The sequence below is a fragment of the Lygodium microphyllum genome, chromosome 15 (genome assembly GCF_053477565.2).
Source record: "Lygodium microphyllum isolate KBCC chromosome 15, Lygodium_microphyllum_v1.1.10, whole genome shotgun sequence".
In the NCBI taxonomy this organism is placed as follows: domain Eukaryota; kingdom Viridiplantae; phylum Streptophyta; class Polypodiopsida; order Schizaeales; family Lygodiaceae; genus Lygodium; species Lygodium microphyllum.
In genome coordinates, this window is record NC_141149.1 from 120,985,248 (window position 1) to 121,002,405 (window position 17,158).

A 17,158-nucleotide genomic window follows, 5' to 3' on the forward strand; every position below is an offset into this window, starting at 1 on the left:
TCACTCCCAAAGTCTTATCTTGGCTTCCACCTTACTGAATTTATCTTTTTGGAAGGGGGATTTATTACAAGAGAAACAAACTTTAAAAAAATGTTGTTATGTGTTCAGGGGATGTAGCCATGCTCTCTAAATATAAAGGCAAGGGAAAAGTAAAGCAACATGTAAAAAATCAGTCAAAGGATGGTATGGGACATCCATCTAACAAGGTTGCCCAAGACACAAATAAGAATGCCACTATTGTAAGAAACCAAGACATTAGATTGATGAATCTAAGAAAAGGTTGGTCAAGGAGAAGAAAAGGGACTTTGTTTTGGATGTTCAAGAGACATCTACCACTTGATCTTCAAATGGAATGCTACAACCAATTTTTAGAGGAGGACTATGCATTCTTGAGATGCAATTATGATACATCCATGTCTGATAGTGCATTTAATGTTGTTGAAAGATAACATACTTAGTATTTTGATAGTGGGATATCTAGACACATTATGAAAGTGCTTGTTTGTATCATTGCATTCAACCCCTATGAAGGGAGTGAGCCTAGAGTGGAAGCACATGAGCAAAAGCAAGAGCTATGGTGGAAGGAGAGAGAGAGAGAGAGAGAGAGAGAGAGAGAGAGAGAGAGAGAGAGAGAGAGAGAGAGAGAGAGAGAGTGTGTGTGTGTGTGTGTGTGTGTGTGTGTGAGAGAAGATGTGGAAACTCCAACTATCACAATGTGTGACTAGTCTTCCCTTTATTCAAATTTCATTGAAAGAATAAAGAATAAAATGACACTGATGGGCACCCACCACCTGCAATGTATAGGTGTACAGATACTGTCGATGTAGTAATACATGGGCGGCTAGAAACAAGTGTCTTTACCCCCAATGATCTCCCACTTAAAGGCGAATGTGCCCCTAGTGAGGAGAGAATAAGAAAAATGTGACAAAGTACATAAGTACAATACGATAAGAAAAGATGTCATCTCATCCAATACCCAACTTGCTAGGAAGGCAAAATGCTCTCTACTGAGTGACTTTTTGTGAGTATATCTATAGGATTTTGGTCAATAGAGATCTTGACAAGGTCAATAGATCTATTTTCAATGACCTCTCTGATGAAGTGGCAACACACCTCAAATGTATTTTGTATTTACATATGGACAACCGGATTCTCGCTAACTAGATAGTACTCATAGAATCCAAATGCAATGTAGGGACCACATTAGTAATACTAAGGTCTAACCAAAGAGCCTCCTTGCAAGCCTCAGTAGCTACAACATACTCGACCTCAGTATTAGTAGAGAGGGATGTCCATTTCTGTACCTTGGATATCCAAGAAATAGCACCTCCAACAAAGATGAAGACATAGCCAAAGGTAGACTCCTATTGTCTGCATGTCTTACATAATCAGAGTCAGTATACCCCAAGACTCATGTATCCTGGCCACCATAACATATACACATAGGTGCTTTGGCCTTCAAGTACCTCATGATACTCTTGACGACATCCCGATGCCGTCTGCCAAGTATAGCCATGTAGCATATCACAAGTGCAAATGCTATGTCAGGACGAGTGGCTACCATGGCATACATCAAATGCCCATGGTAGATGCATAAGGAATCTTGGCCATATTGGCCTTCACTCATCAAACTATAGACGATTGGTCTAACTAACCTTCACATGAGAAGGTAGAGGACAGTCAATAGGCTTACTATCCTACATATGAAATTATTCAATGACTTTTTGAATATGCTCCTTTTGGGATAAATAAAGGGGACCCTTAGAGTGATCACGCATGATGCGCACATCACAAGAATATGTGAGGCATATCTGTTGAGAATCTACCAATCACACCCTATGTATGCCCCTTTGTATGGAACAACTATGCTAGGAAGATGCAATTCATTCTAGGAAGAGAGACAGATCCCATAGGCACAGTGATGTAGTGTGCTACCAAGAAATCCTATATAATGATGTACTTGACTATCACTTTCATATGATGATAATGCAATAGTACTTGTCTATTTTTGTCAAGTGTCTGTGTCATTGTCAATCCTAGACAAGATTGTGTTTATGAGTTCAAGTCTCAATCTTGAAACCTAATTCACTTGTGTAACAGTTGTCTTATTTGTCAATGTCAACATGAGTAGTATCTTCATCTTCCATCCTCCATAGCTTCCACCTCTGCCATGCTCTAGATCCCGCATCTTTCACATGGTATCAGAGCCTAGCTGAGCATGGCTTAGCTCTTTTCTGCTCTCTCTCAGTTTCTCTTCAACTCTGGTCACCACAGTTCCAGCCCGTGACTTCATCTCTCAACTCTACCTTCACTTGAGCTTTCATGGCAGCCATAGCCAGCATCACCCTGTCAGCTTGAAGCTCTTATATCTCACTCCACAGGTCAAACCTCCTGGAGGTTCCTTCTGGAAAAGTGTTCCCCTGCTTCCAAAGCTACTTCTTGACACATCAATCACTGACTTTGGGCAAGCATAGCTTCAGCATTGTGAAAATTCTCAATCTCTGCCCTGTGTCTGCCATAGCCAGACAAGACCTACCTCACTTGGAGCTTCCATAACTCCTCAATCAGGCCACTTCAGCTCCTGATTCCTTCTAGGGGATTGTTCTCCTACTCCTTGCGCTTCTCCCTGGCACATCATAGAGGCACATTGGCAATCGACAGCCCTGGCATTGCGAAAATTCATCGTCGTTGTCCTGATCTGCGTCGTTTCTGTTCGAGCTCTCTGCGCGCGCCATACTGCCCACAATCTGATCGATTGTTATGGGGCTTTGATAGCGAGCATGATTGTTAATGCTAACACGCCGGCCCATGAAGTAAGCTATCTTTCTATAAAAAAAAGTTCTGAAAATCATCAAGTATAGCTCCTGCAATCTGAGAAAAACCAGGTCCTAGTCTCAGAAACCCTAATTTCACCATAGCCAAAATCTCTCAAACTCATTTTTCTTCATTTTCTTTCTCCTGACACTCAACCCAAGCCTCTGCCACTCTGATCCACTGTGTTACTAAAGTTCCCAGCAAGAAAAAGATTCAAGAAAGATAAGCATCAACAAAATCAAAGCATGAAGAATCATCATCAAGTTCAACCATAGTATCTTTTAATACTACATAGTGTGTTTTCACACTGCCAATGGTTGCGTCTTTTGACACATTAGATTTCAACTCTATGCTGGAAAGTTTCAGAAATTTTAAAGCTGATTCCATCATGGAAATGCCAAGCATGAAGTCTCTTGGGTGGTTACCTGTCATAAAGAGTAACATTACTCTTGTTGCCCATTTACATTGCATGCAAGACTTGGCTATCTTACTTGCAAAAAGACATGGAGCTGTCTACATCAAAGTTCAATCAATGAATTCATCAGAAGATTTTGAAGACATTTCCACTACCTCAAAGATGATACCTTTGCTTGAGGGGGACATGAACATGAAGACTGAAGTTGTAAGCAAAGTCAAAGAAGAAGCAAACCAAAAAGGCCATGAAGAAGAGAAGAAGGACAAGAAGCAGATCTGCCATGAAGACCAAATGATCACATCATTCAAAGCTGAAGAACCAAAGATGAAAGATAAGAAGATTTTCCATGCTGACAAAGAGAAAGCATATGCTGAAAAAGACCACAAGGGCCTATCGGTCCTTGTCTCTCATTTTCTGTTTTAAAAGCATTGTACCTGCCTTAATGTTCCTTTCATAAGCTTGTAAAAACTCCTCATGTAGCCTTGTACTACAGCCTTTGTACACTTTATGAGGCCCCTGTTACAGCCTCTGGATGTCCACCATGTTTATGGTACCCACACTTAGCCTTTTCTGCGACAGCCTCTGGTGTTTTGCCATGTTTGTGGTATGCCCACACTTTGCAGGTGTTGCTCTTGCTAAAGCCTCTACACACTTTGTACTTTCAGGTTGTGATTGAGGAGGGGTGTTGAGAATCTACCAATCACACCCTATGTATGCCCCTTTGTATGGAACAACTAGGCTAGGAAGATGCAATTCATTCTAGGAAGAGAGACAGATCCCATAGGCACAGTGATGTAGTGTGCTACCAAGAAATCCTATATAATGATGTACTTGACTATCACTTTCATATGATGATAATGCAATAGTACTTGTCTCTTTCTGTCAAGTGTCTGTGTCATTGTCAGTCCTACACAAGATTGTGTTTATGAGTTCAAGTCTCAATCTTGAAACCTAATTCACTTGTGTAACAGTTGTCTTCTTTGTCAATGTCAATATGAGTAGTATCTTCATCTTCCATCCTCCATAGCTTCTGCCTCTACCATGCTCTAGATCCCGCATCTTTCACAATATCCATGTCCTGCATCTCAAAGCTCTTTTTGAGCTGATTTTCCAAGGCATCTAGCTCATCGTGAGCTCTCCTAGCAATAAGTATGTCATCCACATAAAGTGCCAAAATCATAAGGCTGCCATCAAGGGCCTTCTTTGTGTATAAACACGGATCCATAGCACTACAGCTATATGCTTGTGAAGACATAAAAACATCAAACTTATGGTACCATTCCATAAGTACCTGCTTAAGGCCATAACGGCTCTTTCTCCACTTACACACTAGGTGTTTCCTACCTTTTTCTTCGAAGCCCTTAGGTTGTTGCATATAGATCTCATCATGCAAGTCCCCATGTAAAAAAGTTGTCTTTGCATCCATCTGATAAAGCTCCAAGCAACCAATGCTAGTACCAAGAATAGAATCGCGTCATTTTGGCAATAGGAGAAAAGACTTCATTTAGTGTCAACACCATATTCCTACTTAAAACATTAGCTACCAATCTGGTCTTATAAGTTGGCTTGGGCCAGCTAGGGATACTTTTTAGCTTATATATCCACTTGCATGGCAATGCCTTCTTACCACTAGGAAAAGGAACCAAATCCCACATATGGTTAGTCTGTAAGGAGCCAAACTCTGACTACATAGCCCTCTCCCATAAGGGGCTGTCTTAGTGCATGGCCTCATGAGAGAGGCTTACTTGCATCTATCACCATACAAGAGTGAGGGCCTGGGCCACTGGAACATCAGCTATTGTAGGCTATCGGGATGTATAGGAGTAGGGGGCTCCTCCTGAAAGATCACAATGCATACCTCAACTATCTACTCAGGGTTGCTTATGCATCTTTTCCTCATGAAAAACCATATCATGGCTACACATGACCTTGTGAGTCTACAAATCCCATAGGCGATAGCCCATCTCACCTGCATCCCAATTACCAAGAAAGATGTATTTCACAAACTTAGGATCCAACTTATCATGCTTATCTTTGGGAACATGGCAGAATGCCTCACAATTAAAGATGCACAAATGAGCATATGATGAAGGTTTACCACTCCAGACCTCCTTTACGACTTGGCAATCAAAAGCAATGCAAGGGGACTGGTTGATCAAGTATATAGCAGTAGTAACAGCCTTAGGCCAAAAGTGCTAGGATAAGCTTGCCTAAATAAGCATATTGTGGAATCTCTTGTGAATTGTCCTATTCATGCACTCAACAATACCATTCAATTGATGCTTAATATCCTGCTCATTGCAAAACTACTCAAAATCTTTTGAGCTCTCACCCCCCATTATCTAACCTTAGGTATTTCAATCTATACGCAGACTAGTTCTCAGCAAGAGTAAGCCAATGTTGAAAGATAGACAAGACATCTGATTTTTTCTTAATAGAGTAAGCCCAAACCTTAACGTGAGTAATCATCAATGAATGTGACAAAGTACTTCACACCACCTACTAGTGACTAACGGGGCATGGGACCACATACATCCAAATGAACAGGATCCAAAGGCACACCCATGCGCTTCATGCCAGACTTCTTATGCATACTATATCCCTGCCATATAAATAATGATCATAAGACTCAAAACATTTATAGTCTAAGGGTGGAAGATACTACCAACTTGTAAGCATTTTCATTCCTTTTAAAGGCATGTTCCCAAGGCGAAAATGCCAAAGAGATACATATGGAACTAGAGCCATAGTCAAAACATCGTCAACTGACCTAGTTACAAGCAAAGGATAGAGGGTAACTAGACTTAGCTAGGCACAATGCTACAATCATCATTCTTGTCTTGCACTTTACCCTTTCTCTTTTTCTTGGGCTTATCTTCGTGCATTTTATGGCACGGTGGCTAAATATGACTTGCTTTCCCACAATAATAAAGTAAGACCGGACTTACAGCCACAAGACTTACTGTGAGACTGTCGATGTGTCCTAGACAAAGACCTATTAGAGTCTCTACCACAGCCATTTTGATCCTTTTGATCTCTCACAATTAATGCATGTGACATACAAGAAGCATCCATATTCTTTCTATTCACCTCTTCTATTAAGAAGGCACTCTCAACATCTTGCAATTTCAGTCCATCCTTAGCACAAAGAGCCATATGGAAGTGTCCCACGACTCAAGTAGAGTTTCAAGTAGAAATAAAGGATGCAAAGTATCCTTGAACTCAATCTCCTATGAAGCTAAATGGCTGATGATGAAGTGAAACTCATTCAAGTCTACAAACATAGAAGTCCCTTCCTTCATAAGAAGGTCCATCAAATGTTTCAGCCAATACATTTAAGATGTGGGACTCTGCTTGTCATAAAGCTACTTAATCTATATCCAATGCTCATATGAGTTTGATTTCTGATTACAACGTTGTAGTAAACCTACTTAAAGAGTGATAAAATGATTGTAGACTTGTATAACTCATCTAGTTCCTCTCAATTCTCAACTACAATGTTTTTGGGTTTGGCACCCCCATTTTTGAGTGGTCTAACCTGCAATTTTTGCACTAAATCCTATCATATCTAGGTCTTCTAATAGTTGTAATTGGTCCCATCCAATTTCTCAATATTGAAGATAGCATTATCCTGAGAATCACTAGCCATAATGAGACCAAGAAAGTAAAAGGGAAAGATGGGATGTTGTAATACCTTGCAAAATCAGCCCCAAGTCCACTGCTAAATCAAGCCGGAGATAGGAGATATTGCCAAAGTAATGAGCTACCCACAAATTGTAAGCAAAAGACTGTCAAGTCCAAGTGACTTCCCTCAAATAGAATGCATAAAACTAAAATGACATGTTGTAATGAATTGCAACAACCAACTGTGAGCAACCAAGAAGGAAGAAGCCATGAACAACCGACACCATTGAATATTATCACAACTCCAATATGTCAAAGACTATATATGCAATAGGCATAGACATCATGCACAGGGTAGTACTCAAGGGTAAATAAAGAGAACTGCCATATGCATAACCATCTGACCAAAAGCTCAATGCATAACCCAAAAGTATATAAATACCACTAACAACATCCTGGCAGGCATAAGTAGCATGTCCAAGCCAAGAGATCAAATCAACCCACGATAGGATACCTGCATCCAATAAATATCAAGAGAGCATGTACATGTCACAATGATTCCCATTGTCTCATTGTGATAAGCTCAAGCGCAATTGCATAAACTAAATGCTTTGTAGTACATCCAAGTGCCAATGTGACTCAATGCCATAAAGCTAATAGCTCCCACTGAAGCAAAAGTTGAATGCCAAATGAGCAAGGAAATCTCAAAACATCATGTGAATGGCATCCGAACATCCAAGATCCATAGAGCATACATCCAAAAGCATAGAACCCAATATGTATGTCAAGCTTGTAACTGCATAGCCCACTGAAGCAACCAAAGCATGCAACCACAATCAAGATGAATGTTTACTAGCTCAAAATCAAGGCTCGAGAGCATCCAAAAGCATATTCAAGCACATAGACCAATGCTAAGTATCAATACAGTTGTATGAAGCACCTAAATGACATCATCCAAGAGTAATAGGCATTTAGTGTTCTTGGAGAGAAGCTTGTTGTCCATTGTATTACAATAGTGAAATCTCTACTAAAACTAAGCCAACGCAAGCTCAATCAAAGCCCAAAAGCATTCCAAGTCATGTATCAAGCATCCCCAATTTTCAAACTAACATGTGGGCACCAATCCCAAGCCCTGGAAGCATCAAATGACAAGAGGCGTATGCTTTTTTCATATAAATGACATTTAGCCTTGTTATTAGAGCAATGAAATCTCTGAGAAAACTAAGTGAAAAGTGTGCTCAAATCAGCCCAATAGCATCTCACATGAATGCCATATCATCCACCAATGTATCAACATCAAATGGACATCAATGGAGCATATATGGGAGCCATAACCTTTAAGTAGGCATTGTTTTGGACATGTGACAGCAAGTCTGTTGTTCATACACAACAAGAATTGAGATTGGAACCTCCAAAGGATATCCAACATGCACAATGCGAGTGCCGGGGAGCTGCAAGAAAAAGGCCAAAGTGACCAGGAGCTAACAAGAGCTAGGGGAGATGTCAAATAGGGTCAAGAGATAGGCAGCAGCAACATACACAATTCACACTATTATTGTTGCTCCTATTGTTGAGTTTGCTAGTAGTAGCTGCAATGAAGCTCTAAAGGCACTATAATGCTCAAACAAGTCTAAGGAAGACCCTAACTCAAGTGCAAGAAGCCCATAAAATGCTAGCCACTTATGACTTGGGTGATATAGTTTATGACCTCTTACCACTTTCTTTAGGATCCAAGCCCATTGTTAATGGCTAGAAAAACTTATAACAATAAGATATTGCTACAACACTACTACTGAACAAGTACTTACTAATGCTTTGCCTCCAACAGCAAACATGGAATAGCATAAGAAAGGGCATTTATAAATGTACCAAAAATACTCTCAAGATGGCTATTATAAACTTTCTAAGAGAGTAAAATGGATGCTTCCTTGCCTTAGTGCACTAGAAGTACCACTAGTAGACATATAACACATTATGCAAGGAGGGGGAGGGAGAGGGGCACAAAAGGGAGAGGGGAAGGGAAAGGAAGGGGAACTCATTTGGTTGATCTTTCATAAGTAGATAATTCTTGTGATGAATATGTGTTTATGAGCTCAATATTACATAATGATAAGTTTACTTCCTTGAGGGAAGCCTGTCAAGATATACATTGAACAAAAAAAAGAATTCTATTACCACCAACAATACTTAAGCTTATTGAGTTGCCTTTTAACAAGAGAGCCATTAGAACCAAATGGATCTATAAATTAAACTGCAAGATTGATGATACTATGAACAAATACAATATATGTTTAGTAGTAGTCAAAGACCATATATAGAAAAAGGACATCAATTTTAAGAAGACATTTGCTTCTACATCCCATATGGACACAACTAGGTGCATTATTGATCTGGCTACAAATTATGGTTGAAAGACACATCAAGACGACATCTGTGAATGATGACCTACATGAGAATACTTATATATCAAAATCTCTAGAATTTGTGATCATGTGGTTTACAAATCACATAAAGCTCTTTAATGGCTTAAAACAATCTCCTCATGCATAGTATACTAAGATTAATGCTTATTTGGCAAACTTGGTGATCATCATTCTATATGTAAATGATATAGTACTCATTGAACCAAAAGAGCATAAAATTATCAATTTTAAGACTCAACTGAAACATACTTTTGCTATGTCAAATATAGCCTATTTATACTATTTTTGGATTCAATTCACCCAACATGGCATCATCATGTCACAATCATAATACATGGATAAGCTTTTGCATGTATTTAATATGTAAGATTACAAACCTATATACACTCCTATAAAGCCAAGGCTCAAGCTATCCATGCATGATGGTGAAGAGATGTATGATGTTGCAATTTACAACCAAACTATCGAGTTTCTTATTTATGTTTGCAATAAACATCCTTGCATATAGTTTGTAGTATCCTAGATGAGCATATTCACATGCAATGGATAGATAATACATTGGCAATTTGTTAAGCGGTTCTTTATATATTTACAAGGTACTCGATCATATACTTCATTGTTTCATAAGAAAAGACTTGCATGTTTATGACAATTTAGGTTGGACTAGTGATTTAGATACTAGGTAATCTACTAGTGGACATTGCTTCTTTTTATACCACTCATGCATTCTATAGCTAAGAAACAACCTACAATGGCAACCTTGTCTTACAAGACTTCATACATGGTAGCCTTCACAACAATAGTCAAATCTATATACATACATAAATTATTGACTGGTCTACAAATTTCTTTGCAAAGTCCTATGCCTATTCTTTTTAACATTCAAAGTATTGTTGCAATACCACAAAATATTATGTTTCATACTTGGACAAATACATTGAGATGCATCACCATTAGATGAAAGAGATCCTATGTAGGAAATATCGATTTGATTCGTGTTCTTACACACAATTATTACCGACATTTTCACAACACTATCCCGTGACAAGTTTGAGGATTTACAAAAGCCCTTGAAATTACTATCCCTTTGCTCATTGATCTTCCCATACTTCCATCACATTGATACAAGGGGTGTTAGAATTTGTCAATTATATGGGGAGTGCCAAATGTTTTAGTCAATTAGCTTGCAGTGTGAACACAACTAAGTAAATAACTTGTCACTACATTGAGAGTTAGCTAACTTCAATTGAGTTAGGGGCTTGTTCTATCTTAGGTCTAAGGTTGTGCTTTCATTCTATCACTTTCAATTCAACAAATACACTTTATCATTTCAGCTCACGCTGCCTACTTTCACTTTCATTTCTTGCCTCTCCATAGTTGGTTCAATTTACAACAATTAGTACAATCAAACAAGCCCCATACCACAATAATATGCACACACACAAGCGTGTAATCATCAAACATCATCACTTTAATAAAATGATTCTTCATTTTAACTGCACTTTCAAATTTGTTTCTACACTGATTTAATTACAGCTCATTCTACTCTGATCAGTCCAAAATTGATTGAATGGACAACTTTTATGTCAAAGAAAAGAATCGGTATCTTCATGTTGCTGCCTCATGCGTTTATAATCTACCATTACTTAACCACACATTCCCACATTACTTTGCACTTAGCTCCACCCTTATCTCCTAATAATTCAAGCATGGCACATATCACTCAGAATGTAACTTTCTCTGAATGTTCACCTTGAAACTTCTCCTTAAGATGAGCTTGCACAATCCAACGAACATTAACAGTGACGATGTAGAACAAATGTCTCAAACTGCTACAATGGTTCGGAATAACATTGGTTGGGCATCATTTACAAAGTCTATCCATGAATTCTGATGTTCTGTATATATGATAATTGAGTATTGATCCCTTCATGAACTGGAAAAATGTGGATCACTCCACTTCTGCACCTCACAAGAAGACACAGAAAAGCACGAAACAGATGAAATCAAAAAGATTTACAGCAGCCCAAGAAAATCATGTGTGTTTGATAATTTCACTGTCTGTGTGATCAAAATTCAATTGGTTCATACACAACCAAGTTTAAAAACACACTTGCATTTATGACAGCTTGCTTAAAGCACATAACGTTTTCAGAAGTGTGTGAATTGAGAAGAGAAGCGTGTTCTCAACTGGCAAGTGAAAAGATTGACGCACACTTTGAGACTCTCATTCCTCTTATGCTTGCCATCGCAATCAGTATCAGGATTTGAAAATCAATTAACAATCCAAAAAAACATGTGACTGAAAACTTTAAGACTCTTTGCAGTTGATAACAATTTTTGCTCAAATTCCCATTCTTTTCAGTTCATGCTATGAAAGAAATCATCAGGCATTTGGTTTTTCCACCTCGAGCCATAATTATCTGCAAAATACCCAAATCAAGAACGGCATCAAAAGAAAACTCTTAACTACTTTGAGATGGACCATGTGAACAAAAACATTGACTGCTATGTGCAATTGCATTGGTATCTTGGAGATGCAGTATCCTTCAAATATCACATGCAGGGTGCAGGGGTGGCACCATAAGAAACAATCAGTAAAAGCAAGAAACAGATACTGTACACAACAATGTGAAAAATAATGTAAGACATCCACTGAACCATGTCAATCTGTCATTCGTGATTTCTGGATTGTGACAAGGCAGCCACCAGGTTAGCACAACCATGCTGCAACTACATGGTCCACAGAAGAGGCAGAGGTATGGGTCAATGAAGGCCCAATGAGCCAGAATGTCAACAGTGCGAGGGATTAGATGGGACATGTCTATGCTGATTGACAAAGAGTCAACAAAATGCTTGCGTATCAACTACTTGTGAATTTTCCCATCAAGGCTCCATCTTCCAATCCCAGTTTGTGTTCCTGCTGACTGCCTTCTAACTACATACTACCTTTCCTTGCTGAAGGATGGTGCCATAAGACAAGTGATAGCAAAAGAAACAGTTTCTCGATAGGATGTGCAGGAGAACCTTCAAAACAATCTAAAACAAAAGCATGTACAACACATGATTCACGGGTAGGCTTGCAGGTGTAATTTTGGATCACAAAGAATGCTGACTAAGGTACTGCAATTTTCCAGCTGTCTGTGTCAGATGAAGGATGTCAAAGGACCTTATCCTACTTAAAGGTACGGGCCTAGATTAGCTGCATGGCAAGAATTAGAAAAACCAGGAACAGACTAGTCACAACCAGGTCAGTCAGCAAGGCCACAGAAAAACTGAAGGGTGGAACGTGTGAAGAAGAATCAACAGGTAAGAATGAATGGGTCAATAATATCTTATCCGCAATGGAGAAATTGTACCAAAATGGAATACTAAGCATACTGACAGTAGCTATGTTAGATTCTCTGTGTGTACAATCATGGCATCATGGGTTGAGCTTCAAATCCATAACCTTGGGCTGAGAATTCCCTTGGCTAGCAAATTTATTATGGATTCATGCTTTCATTCTCTCCACAGCTGTATGCCTGATGAGCTTTGGTTACACTGGGCTTCACAAAATCACAGGCCTCATGGAAAAAACAAACCCTTCCAGATAGCCCAAACCGACACACAACTTAACAAACATAAAATCTTCCAGGTAGTAAAAACTTAGTCTTAATTCCACTTGTTTGGTCATATACTTCAAATGAGATAGCCTTGTACTCAGAAGTTTGCAGCTTTATAAATTCAGAAAGTACACAAACTCTTATTGCAAGTCGAGAAATACTTTTTATTGCATACTTCTACTGATGATGATGTGATCCTGGAGTTGAAGGTTGGGAAGACTCTTGTTGAAGGTGCTTTGACAAGGGCCTCTCCATTATATAGGAGCATTCTGTATAAGCTGATCCCAGGCCCAAACCAGCTCCAAAGGCTACAGTTGCCCATCTTGTTTTTGGACTCCCTGAGAAATCCACAATCACCCCCAAAAGAGTTAAAGCATGCAATAATTCTTTGCCAACACATTTCTGCACATAATCTAGAAATACCACACTGAAACTATGCAGATAGATGTAGGAGATTCATCCTTCCTATCTTTCTTGTAGATAACCACTGCTGAAAAAGGAAAACTAGGCTTAACCTAATCTGCAAAGCCAGTATTGTCGGATGTTTTGCGACAGCTGATTTTTATAGCTTCAAGAAAATTCAGAATTTTTTGCCACCCCTCAAGTACACCCTTAAAATTACCACAAATTCAAGCGATTGCAGAAAGCATCAACTGAGACACACCTTTTTGTGTTTGATCAAAGATATACCATGTATCAAGGATTTGGATTGACAAATTTGAAGCGGATTTTACAAATTGTTGAAATGAGCACATGCCTTGTTCATGCCTATCAGTCTTATCTGTCTAGACCACATCTGAACCAGAATCTCTACACCGTTGTTGTGGCACCTCTATGTCTAGTTGTTTCTGGAGATTCCACCACACTGTCTAGTGGTTTCCAGGGAATCTCTAGAACTTCATTATGGCACCACTATGCATATTTGTTTCCAGGGACCTAGTAAGCCACCGCCTAACCCTGCAAGCAGCCTCCACTCTCTCTTCCACCACCTCCCTCCTTGTTCAGTGTACCTGCTGCTTGAGACAGTACATGCAGCCTCCAGATTGTCCCCTCTCCTTTCAGGAGACAGGAAAATGTGTCAGTGCACTGTGATCTGCAGTTTGACAGGTCTGAAAGGAATGAGTGTGGAGATCAGCACATGCTTCGTCTTTTAGGATGTGCCTAAATGTCTTCCCTTTGTTCCACAAACCTGAACAAGAACTTCATGGCACCACATTGTCCAGTTGTTTTGGGGGACCAATTGAATTTTGACTGTTGCTCCACCCCTGCCTCCCATACTGTGCTGCACCACCTTACCCTCTCCTCCCCCTCTTCCAGTGCTTCTCTCCTCCCTGCTTACAGCATGCCTGCTGCTTGTGGCAGTATGAGTAGCCTCCAGGTGGTCCACCTCTTCTTTCACTGAAAACCCAAACACCCACACCCCCCCTCTTGCTCTATTTCAAGCTCCATCTTATCTTCATCTACGGACTGCTAGGGCTTTCCCTCAACATACCCCACTCCTGCTACCACAAGAGAGCTTTTGTAATGGGTCTTGGATTTACTTACATAGTGTAAGGTATGCAAAAGTTCCCCCTTCCCCTAGAGGTAGGGATCTTCCCTTGCAAAGCCAATAACACCAAGACACATCTTCTGGATCCCCATAATGGGCAAAACTACTCTCCTCTCTAGGCTAAGCACTCTCGTGCATGGTCCAAGAAGACAATGGAGAAGACCAGGTTCCAAGTGGAAGAGCACATGTTGCAATGGCTAGTTAGAGATGCTCTAAGAGCTATGGCCTACCACTGGTGGCCATTGAGAAGGGTACCCTCACTTCAGCACCATCAGACATGCTACACGACCATGGTGCCTTTCCATGAATATGGCTGAGTGGACAGTATCATGCAGCCTTTGGACCAGAGATTGGAATGCAGTGGCAGGAATTGCAGATTAGGTGGCACGGATTATTGGGAAGCTGAGCAGGATCTGCCAAGAGAAGGCATTGATGTTGGAAGCGATAGAGACGCAGCTCGAGCAGGAGTGAACGAGTGAGTGTGACGGCTTGAGAGAGTGTGAGCAGAGTGAAAGTGCGAATCGATAAGAGTGTACCAACAATGTGTGGGTACACAAAGAATAAAATGTATTTATACTTAGGGCACGTAAAGGGTGCGTTCACATGTACAATGTGTGTGTACAATACACGGAGGTTACCGGGCCTTTATATCCCAATGGTCCGATATGAACCTCCAGCTAACCAACTCCCACTACTCGAATGCAATGCTCGTGTTGAGCTTTGCTTAGACTTTTAGTGAGAACATCTACAGGGTTATCTTGTGTTTTAATCTTGGTCAATGTGATTTGACCATCTTCCAGAATCTGTCTGATGAAATGATATCGCACATCTATATGCTTTGTGCATGAATGATGCATGGCATCCTTAGCCGGATACACAGCACTCTAGCTATCACATCCCAAAACCGCACTACCCATAGACATGCCGAGATCATCTGCAAGTCTGCTCAACCATATAGCTTCCTTAGAAGCTTCAGTAGCTGATATGTATTCAGCTTCAGTGGTACTCAGTGCAACAATATTCTGCAACCTCGAACACCAAGAAACAGCCCCCCAGCAACTGTAAAGACATACCCGCTGGTGGACCTACGTGTGTCCAAGTCACCTGCCATGTCTACATCACAATAACCTTGCAAACTAAGTGCACTCTGCCCATAGCAAATACTTTTTCTTTGTGTATCCTTAAGGTATCGAAGAATACACTTAACAGCCTCCCAATGTGCTTTGCCAGGATTTGACATAAACCTGCTAACAACTCCCATTGCATGAGCAATGTCTGGACGAGTAGCAACCATAACATACATAAGAGAGCCCCTTCATAGCATTTGCTTCCACGTCATCTTTCGGGCTATTGGCTTTGCTAAGCTTGAGATAAGGAGGTAAGGGTACCCCAAAAGGCTTAGCTTCAGCCATGTTAAATCTGTCCAATACCTTTCCAATGTACTTTTCTTGAGATAAAAACAGCAATTTCTACGTTCTATTTCTACAAATCCTCATGCCCAAAATATGCTCTGCATTCCCCAAATCTTTCATGGAGAAAGCTGATTTCAGCTGATTTTTGAGAGCATCCAAGCTAGTCTTTCTTTTCCCAGCTAGTAACATATCATCCACATACAAAACAAGTATGATGGGGCTGCCATCTGTATCCTTTTTCATGTACAAGCAATGATCTGCATGGCTGCGTGTAAACTCATGAGATAGCATAAAAGTGTCAAACTTTTTGTACCACTGCCGTGGTACTTGTTTCAGCCCATACAGGCTGCGTTTTAGCTTACACACCATTTGCTCTTTTCCAGGAACTACAAAGCCCTTGGGCTATTTCATGTAGATTTCATCATCAATGTCACCATGCAAGAAAGCTGTTTTTACATCCATTTGATACAACTCTAAATCCAAAACAGCAATGAGAGCAAAAAGCACACGTAAAGTGGTCATCTTCACAACAGGTGAGAAGACCTCTTGGAAGTCAATCCCTTCCTTTTGTGCATACCCTTTGGCAGCTAGCCTTGCCTTGTACTTGGGTTTCCCATCAACTGTCTTGACTTTGTACACCCATTTGTTTGAAAGTGGCTTCCTTCCCTTGGGTAAGGTCACAAGATCCCAAGTATCATTTAGATATAAAGATTTAATCTCTTCTTGCATAGCTAGCTCCCACTTACTGTTGAACTCACATGACTTGGCCTCTTTGTATATAAGAGGCTCACCCTAATCTGTAAGCATCACATAATGCAAGGAGGGGTCAAACCTATGTGGTTGCCTTCTTACGCGTGTAGACCTGCGTACCCAATGATCAACATTTTCAAAAATTGGGTCTACATCTGGAGGAATATTATTTTCAACATTCATTTGCTGCTGTAAACCATTTTCAGCATGCTGTTCATGCTGTACAGCACCTTCATTTTCATTTCCAGCACCTGCATTTTCATAATCAGCAAGCCTATCTTGTTGTCCATGACCTCCTTGTGCTTCTATTTGCTGTCCATCATCATTCGGATCAAAAATAGCCGGCGGATCATCAGTTTCAGCCTGTGGTACAACAGCTTGAGGTTCATTTTCTGAAGTAATGGGTGGCTGCAAACTCTGAAATTTCACCTTTTTCAAATCTTCATTGGAGGCTAAAGAGCCTTTCAGTAATGCCTCATTAAACACAATATTACGGCTGCGAATAATTTTCTTGGACTGAGGTAACTACACTCTATAGCCAAATTCACCCTCATCACCATAGTGTG

At 40.1% G+C, this 17,158-nt stretch overlaps 1 protein-coding gene across 4 annotated transcripts in view; it reads right to left on the reverse strand.

Moving 5' to 3' along the window:
- Positions 1-11,016: 11,016 nt before the first annotated feature.
- Positions 11,017-17,158, reverse strand: part of LOC148024990 (MICOS complex subunit MIC10-like) — a 37,814-nt gene continuing 31,672 nt past the window's right edge. The window contains exons 2-3 of one of the 4 annotated variants that reach the window (XM_087694681.1): positions 13,057-13,219; positions 11,017-11,238 (exon numbers count right to left, since the gene is read on the reverse strand). In XM_087694681.1, the coding sequence (XP_087550807.1) occupies positions 13,059-13,219 (161 nt within the window). In that variant the 3' untranslated portion in view covers positions 11,017-11,238; positions 13,057-13,058. Of the gene's footprint in view, positions 11,239-11,409; positions 11,700-13,042; positions 13,220-17,158 lie in introns of those variants that run through there. The other 3 variants (XM_087694680.1, XM_087694679.1, XM_087694678.1) reach the window with 3 other exon arrangements.